The sequence below is a fragment of the Nelumbo nucifera genome, chromosome 1 (genome assembly GCF_055504915.1).
Source record: "Nelumbo nucifera cultivar China Antique chromosome 1, China Antique-T2T, whole genome shotgun sequence".
In the NCBI taxonomy this organism is placed as follows: domain Eukaryota; kingdom Viridiplantae; phylum Streptophyta; class Magnoliopsida; order Proteales; family Nelumbonaceae; genus Nelumbo; species Nelumbo nucifera.
The window spans coordinates 69,386,522-69,394,784 of NC_142649.1; the positions used below are offsets into that span (position 1 = coordinate 69,386,522).

Genomic DNA, 8,263 nt, shown 5'->3' on the forward strand with positions numbered 1-8,263 from the left:
TAATTATCAATAATCTTCAAGAAATAAATGTATTTAGTTCATAGTATATTTAAAATACATTTGCTTTTTTTGTATAAATTATAAATTATATAATTTAAACACCTATAATGATATTAATTAATAGTATTACAATAGAAAATAAAAATATATATTTTCATTATTTCACTTTCAATCAATAAAATCTGGCACAGATCCCCACTATTTATTTATTAAATAAAAGAGCCGCCTTGTGTTACAAGTTAGAACTTAGAAGGGAGCAGCGACTCGCGAGAGTAGACTTTCCACTCTCGTGGCTTCTTCTTGGTTAGTATTTATTTATTCATGCAGTACTATTGTATTCACTATCGATATTATCGATACATCTTCTTTTGAGTCTTTTGACAAACACCACCGTCGTCCGTCGAGCCAGCAGGTTCTCCCGGTCAGCACCGGCTCATGGCCAAGGAATCGCCAAGGGTAGCACTCACTGCAGCCTCTTTCTTCGCCTTACTTCTCCCTCTGCTCTACCTCGCGTTTTTCCGGTCAGATACTTGGTCAATTGATTCATGTAATTCACTTTTCCATCTCTTTCTCTCTTTGCATGTTTCCCCCCCCCCTTTTCATTGTTTCTGGCGTGGTATCTGGCCCCTGTCTACTTTCCGAACAACCTTAGGAATTCATCAGGGTCGATTGATCATGTCGATCAACACAAAATTCGTTAATTCAGTTAATGCTATCTAATTGTCAAACACTTATTCAATCTTAATGTTTTCGTTAATATTTCATTTTTAAAAGGGAGGCAGCAATTAACAGATCGGTTCAGTGCGAATACCAACAACCACGACGAAGACAAAGGCCCACAAGCACAAGACATAAAGGAGGAGAATCCTCTGAAGCTTCATCTAAGAAGACTCGTACGAGGTACTCTTCCTTGATATATTATTAATATTATGCTCCTTCTGTGTACAACATTCCTATCTCACCTCTGCATCTGCATCAGACCCAATAGCAGAAAATTTCGGTTTGAAAAATCTGTTTGAGTAACTTGCGCATCACGGAGGCCTTAAATCACAAAGAGGACAAAATGCAATACGAAAAGGGTTTTATTCTCTAGCATTCAAATATGTCTAAAAGACTCTGGGAGATGATGATGCATTACTCTTCGCCAACTGTCTTCTATCTTGAATTATTGAATCAATAATTCTGATTAAGGTCATGTTTGGCAGTGCTTAAAAATAAGTGTTTATTCAGAATGAGTGTTTATTTGGGCCGAAATTACACCATTAAGTACTTATTGATATTTAAAAAATAAGTCTTATATAAGTGCTTATTTTAAAAATAAAGGTTTATTTTTTAAGTCCAAATTTTTAGTTTTTTTTCTTCTAAGTGCTTATACAATAAGCATTTATCAATTTTTTTCTTCTAAAATTATCCTTAGTTGAATTTTAAAATACTACTTATAAAACTATCCTTAGTTGAATTTTATAAAAATACTTTCGTAAAAATGCTTTTATTAAAAATGATTTTATAAAAATACTTTCATAAAAATATTTTTATAAAATAAGACTTAAAAAAGGTGCTAAATACATATAAATACTTATTTGAATAAACACTTGTTTTTAACATAAACACTCTCAAACATCGCCTAAATCTCACTAACATAATTTTATCTTTTTATCTTTTGACTTTTGTAAAAAATAAATGCAATAAAAAAGAAGGGGTTATGTCAATCATATGGAGTGGGCCCGGTGGGGTTGGATACATGGCGGCGAATACTTTTTTCCATTTCCGACCCATTAGAGTCGTTCTGTGTGTCCTTTATATGCTGTGGCTTTGCTCCAACAAGTGTTCACATTTGGAAATCAAATTGAATTGCCACGTGGAAAAGCTTTCTTAACTATTTGGCTATCTTATTCAGCTCAGCTAGGGATTAAGGAGTTTTTCATACACAAACTGTTTTTATTTTTACCAGATGGAGTGATGATGTTGCCCATCTGGCATCTGAGCTGTCTACCTCTACCAAGTAGGGTATCCTTTATATTAGCCACCTTTTCTAATCTTTTAGTCCATATGATATTTACTAATTTGCCCCTGTTCCTGATTTACATTATAATTTTCAAAATCATCAACAGTGACAATAAAGGTTGTAATATTCTAGAATTAAACTTATTTGCATGCAAGGGATTTCAAATTCAATCCATTAATTCCGGATTCTTAGTTTATTATGGATTCGTTTGGTTCATAGTCGGAATGGAAATTAGGATCTAAATTCCTCATCATAGTTGTCGAATGAGAATGAAAATTGGAATCAGTTTCGAATAATATTTTATTCTTAAAGGGAGGCAATGGGTGAATGCCATGAATGTCATTCCACCTGAGAATGAGATTCTAATTTCACCCAACGAAACAGTTGGACCGATTCCATACTCCTATTCCTGAAAATCAAATGAGCCCTATAATTTTGCTCTATAATAATCAATTAATTCCGTGTTCATTACATTCCATCTTACATCTTAATAATTTTCAATTAAAGATTAATCCTAACTTTGCAGAAAATAAAAAAACCAAAACTACATAGTAAACAGATAGATTGATTGAAATTTAACAAGCTATAACGATCGATTTGTTATTGTATTCTGGTTTCTGTATGAAATTAATTACCAGATTGAAACTTGGCAAAGTTGCTGCTAACAGGAAAAAATCTAATGGAGCTTGAAACCACCGGCTACTCATGCGAATCTGATATACACTCCGATGTGTGTGTCGCCGACCAACAAGTGAAGATCGACATGCGTTCCTTAACAATTTATCTGTCGTCCAAACAAATTCCACCGGATGCGCCGCTCAGGGTTCGGCCCTACCCCAAGAAGGAAGACGAGAACAACATGAGAATTGTTACTCCGGTGGAGATAAAGATCCCAAACAGCACATTTATCCCACCAGCCTGTGATGTTACCCACGACGTCCCTGCCGTTATATTCGCCACCACTTACACCGGCAACATCTACCATGAATTCAACGAGATCGCCATCCCACTTTTCCTTACATGCCGCCACTTTCAGTCGCGCATAAGGTTCATCGTGACTGATTTCAATGCCTGGTGGGTCACTAGATTCGACTCACTTCTCTCAGGCTTATCGAGTTATGGGATCATCAATCCGGCCGACGACGGCAGGGTGCACTGCTTTCCTGCAGCTGTTGTTGGGCTCAAGTACCATGACACCCTCTATTGCAATACCAGCAGAATTCCGGGTGGATACTCTACGCTAGACTTCAAGCAGTTCCTTCGAGAATCGTTCAACTTGAGAGTAAAGCATGAGTCTGAGATACCAGAGCTAAATCTGGTCCTTATTTCACGCAAAAGAACGAGAATGTTCGTGAATGAAGAAGATCTGGTAAGGGTGGCAGAAGGATTGGGGTACCATGTGACTAGAGCTTCGCCTGAACATATGGCGAATTTACGAAAGTTTTCTGGGGTATTAAACAGATGCAATGTTCTTGTGGGGGCTCACGGGGCAGGACTGACAAACATGGTGTTCTTGCCGGAGGGAGCTGTGGTGGTGCAGGTGGTGGGATGGGGTCTGGAATGGGCTTCTGAAGCCTACTATGGTGGGCCGTCCCATAAAATGGGTATATATTACTTGGAGTACAAGATCGATCCAGACGAGACCACGTTGATTGATGTATACGGTCGAGATCACCCAGTCATCACGGATCCATGGTCTATACATAGGCAAGGCTACAACGTGAGCAGGGCAGTGTACATAGATGGGCAGAATTTCAGGATTAATGTAGATAAGTTTAGAAAGACCCTTGAAGAAGCACTAAAACTTGTTGGACGCTCAGCTTCTCCTTCTCCACCTTAAGCTGCCCACCATGGAACCTACCTTTGTCACACTATTAATCTGGCCTAAAAGCTAAAACTGGCCAGCATTCAAATAAAATGAAATTCTTTCATTTTTCTCTCCATTCTTTTGCTTTTTTTATGTTTATTGTGATAAATACAGAAGTTTATTTTATTTTATTTTTTTGACTTTGGAGGCTTTTTTTTTTCTTTTTGAAGGCAAGACTTTGGAAGTTGTATACAAAGACTCGTTTTGGGCTATTAGGATTATTTGCCCAAAGCATATCGGAGTGAAAACTGGGTTTGTCAATGGGTAGGGATTGCCCTTTTGGACTGGTGATGATTCTTGTAGTTCTAGCCTTGTAGGGGTCGGATCAATTCTGATTCCTTTAGGCTATGTTTGATTGGATAGAAAATTAGAGCGAAAAAGATGGTTGAGGGAAAATTGTAAACAAATTTTGTGAAATTCCTTAGAAAATTTTCCTTTAGCTTTCTGTTAGTTTTAGGGGGTCAGCAATTCCTTTTACCATCTGATGTGAGTTAGCTTGGCCTAGCCCATCATGGGCTGGGAGGCCCAGCCCACTAATGTCTAACAACGTCAGCCACAGCAGGAGGGAGCCCTATTGCTTTTGTACGGAGCCAATCGCATGGCGGTCAAACGCACCCACTAGGGCCTATCGCCTAATCTCGTACGGCTCTCATCCAGGGTGTTCATCTTCACCTACCTCTAGCACGTTTAAGTATAAATGGGATCTGAAACAGAAAATTCTAACACAGCTTACTCATTTACTCTAGGAGATCTAGTGCATCCGAGGACTATTGCCAAGACCTCGCCTGCACCCTCTCTTACTTTATACCTCGTACTAACTTGAGTGTCAAAGCCTCTGCCTCGGGTACCCGCCCGAGGCCTCTAACATTCCCTGTCTTGCAGTACCTTTGGTCACCAGGGACCTCACCTCAGTCTGCGGTCCTCGGCTTTGGATCACCTCTTCCAAGGCCACGAAGTCCTCGGTCAACATTCGGAACCTAGAGAGTGAATTTACCTCTGTGGGAAGCCGTTGCTAAGATGACCCCCACATTAGGATAAAAAAAACAGCATACTCTAAATCCAAACCCTCTTAAGCTTGAAAGCCATGGTGCGGAGAACCAGGAACAATCAGAACCTGGTCACCTATAAACAGTTTCAGGTTGTCCTCAATCGTTTAGACCGCCTTACTCAATGAATGGAAGAAGCTTGTTCCCGAACAAGAGGTCCCTTTTGAGGTGACCGCCCCACTGGGGTGTCAAAGGATCAGGGTTGACACGAGAATGTCGAGCCACCGACGCTCGGCCATGGTAACTTGCTAGCTGAGCCATCAGAATCGGGCAACAACCATCCCCCGGATTCACCATGAAGGAACATCTGTCCTCCTAGCCGAAGGGAAAGCGTGCCCGCTCAATCCGAAGATAGTCATCAATCTTCAGAACAACACCACCGCCGCCAGAGGGAGGCCCCCCGGGACGATGATGGGCATCTCAGCCGCCCTGAAGTTTGCTTTCGAGGCGAGAGCCAACGCTATGCCACTCCCCCTCCCGTCTTGGATCTCTAGGACGTTCTGAATGATCGTCGTGCCCGTAGAGGAACACGCGACCCTGTCTCGAAGTATTTGGAAGTCCGAGTCGACGCCCACCAAGTCTGCGAGGACAGAAGCGGGGCCCATGCTCACGCTGACACAGGGCTTGCCGAGTTGTGAGCCGAGATTGGGGCCATCAAGGACGTGCTCTACAGGTTAAGGAGAGTTGAGCCGACACCTCAACTAGTCATGACAAGTCTGCTGGCCGCATGGACATATTCACCCTGGAAATCATTTCGGAGCCTCTTTCCCCACACTTCAAGGCTCCCACATTGGAAATGTACGACAGGAGCACCGACCTCGATGACCACATGGAGGGTTTCAAGGCGCTCATGATACTCTACGGGTATTCCAATGCCTTGACGTGTCGGACCTTCCAAGCCACCTTCAAGGGAGCCGCTCGCTGCTGGTTCTCCAGCCTCCCTCCCCGATCAATCAACTCGTGGGAGCAATTTATAACCTTGTTCCTTGCCCACTTCATCAGCAGTAGACGATGCCAGAAGAGCGTAATCTCTATGATGTCGCTCAAATAGGAGCTGGGTGAAAGCCTGCGGTCTTATATTGACAGCTTTAAGAAGAAAGAGCTTGAAGTTTGAGACCTTGACCCTATGGTCTCTATGCATGCAGCCATTAACGGACTCCGCCCCGGCTCGACCATCAAGTGCTCGGTCGCCAAGACCCCGCCAAAGACTAAACTCGAATTCCTTAAGAAGGCCCAAAAATACATTGCGGCCGAAGAGGCTTCGCCCGGGGACAACCAAGAAAGGGCAACTGAGCGCCATGACGGGCCCCCAGAGAAGAAGAGGAAAGGTAGGGACCAGCGCCACCCCGACAACCATGGTGGCAAAGACAACAAGAAGCCACCGGCTCCGGCTTTGGCTTACAAGGACTACGCGCCACTCAACTCCACCCACACTCAGATACTGATGTAGATTGGGGAAGAGAAGTTTGTGAAGTGGCCAATGAAGCTGAAGTGGAACCGCAAGAGGGGGAACCCCACGAAGTACTACAAGTGTCACTGCGGCACTTGGCATGACACTGAGGACTTCTACGATCTAAAGAACGAAATAGAGTCCCTTATCTGCCGCAGGCACCTCAAGCAGTTCGCCAGAGGAGAGGCCGACGCCTCATCCTCCCAGTAGCAGTAGTAGCAGCATCAGCAAAAGGCAGGAGTCATCGACGAGGACTTAGAGGGGGTCATAGTCTCCCATGACTATGACCTCGGCCTCGGCTCAAAAAGCCTACGCCTAGCAGCTTAACATCCAAGAGCTTGCCCCGAAGAAGCAGAAGTACCCGGACGCTCCATAGAGGCCGAGCTGTCAACATGCCCTCATCTTCACCAACGAGGACTTAGAGGGTGTCATAGTCCCCCATGACGATGCCCTCGTAGTTGCAGCCATCATCTCCAATTTTATGGTGAAGAAGATCTTGGTGGATAGTGGTTCGTCAGCCAATATCCTTTTTTACGACACCTATGAGAGAATGAAGCTCACGCCAGAGCGGTTCCAGCCTATTGACGTTCCCCTCGTCAGCTTCTCCGGTGGCAGCGTCAGGTTGGAAGGAAAAATTACCCTACCCATCACGGTAGGGACAGCACCACACCAGGTGACTTGGATGCATGAGTTCCTGGTGGTGAAGGTCGCCTCTCCCTACAACGCAATAACGAGGAGGCCAACCCTTCATGCACTAGGGGCAGCCATGTCCTCCGATTACTTGGCCCTCAAGTTTCCCATTGAGCACGGTGTCAGAGTTGCTCGTAGGAACCAGCAGATCGCTCACCAATGCTACGTGGTGGCGCTAAAAGGAAAGAATAAGGAAGCCCTGTCATTGGAAGGCCTCGACCTATGGGAGGAGCCAGTGAGCCGAGGTCAGCCAGTCGAGGACCTCGTCTCGGTTCTCCTGGATAAGTCAGCCCTAGAGAAGACGGTCCGCGTTGGGTCCAACCTTCCCCCTGAATGCCTATCCGAACTGGTAAGTTTCCTCAAAACTAACGCCGATGTCTTTTCTTGGTCCGCCGCTGACATGCCCGAAATTGACCCCTCGGTCATTACTCATAGGCTAAGTGTGGACCCAAGCTCTAGGCCAGTCCGACAAAAGAAGAGGAACTTTGCATCGGAACGATGAAAGGCCATAGGAGAGGAAGTTGATAAGCTACTTGACGTCGGTTTATCCGTGAGGTACATTACCCTAACTAGTTGTCTAACGTGGTTTTGGTAAGGAAAGCTAATGGGAAATGGCAGATCTGTATTGACTTCACAGACCTTAACGAAGCCTGTTCGAAGGATAGTTTTCTTGTGCTGAGGATAGACCACCTCATCAACGCCATTGTAGGGTATGAACTACTCAACTTCATGGATGCCTTCTTCGGGTACAACTAGATCCAGATGCACCTAGACGACGAGGAGAAGACCTTATTCATCACTAAGCATGACACGTACTAGTACAAGGTAATGTCGTTCGGCCTTAAGAATGTAGGGGCCACCTACCAGCGCCTTGTCAATAAGGGTTTCAAGAATCAGATGGGGAGGAACGTCAAAGCTTACGTGGATGACATGGTGGTCAAGAGCCTGAAGGCCAAAGCACACACCTCGGACTTGGCTGAGACCATTGATACTCTATGCAAGTTCAACATGAAGCTCAACCTGAGCAAGTGTGCCTTCGGAGTTACCTCGGGAAAATTCTTAGGCTTCGTCATCACTCAAAGAGGCATTGAAGCCAACCCGAACAAGGTACAGACCATACTAGACATGGCACCCCCTTGGTCAGTCAAGGAGACCCAGAGACTCACCGGTAGGATAGCCACCCTCAACCGTTTCATGTTGAAGTT

General features: G+C 44.4%; 2 protein-coding genes across 3 annotated transcripts; both read left to right on the top strand.

Annotated features, from left to right (window-relative positions):
* The first annotated feature begins 226 nt into the window (after positions 1–226).
* On the top strand, positions 227–4,012 carry LOC104594063 (alpha-1,3-arabinosyltransferase XAT3-like). Of its 2 annotated transcripts, none has more exons than XM_010254185.3 (4): positions 227–303; positions 413–547; positions 775–900; positions 2,674–4,012. In XM_010254185.3, exons 2-4 carry the CDS (start codon positions 436–438, stop codon positions 3,843–3,845), a joined length of 1,410 nt encoding a protein of 469 aa, XP_010252487.1. In that variant the 5' UTR covers positions 227–303; positions 413–435; the 3' UTR covers positions 3,846–4,012. The 2 variants fall into 2 exon arrangements, with proteins under 2 accessions (XP_010252487.1, XP_088744108.1); XM_088887982.1 differs by having other exon boundaries at positions 246–303; positions 410–547.
* A 2,837-nt stretch (positions 4,013–6,849) lies between these two features.
* LOC148803385 (uncharacterized) lies at positions 6,850–7,814 on the top strand. The gene is made up of 2 exons (XM_088895528.1): positions 6,850–7,407; positions 7,677–7,814. The coding sequence occupies exons 1-2, from the start codon at positions 6,850–6,852 to the stop codon at positions 7,812–7,814; spliced, it is 696 nt and encodes a 231-aa protein (XP_088751654.1).
* The last annotated feature ends 449 nt before the right edge of the window (positions 7,815–8,263 follow it).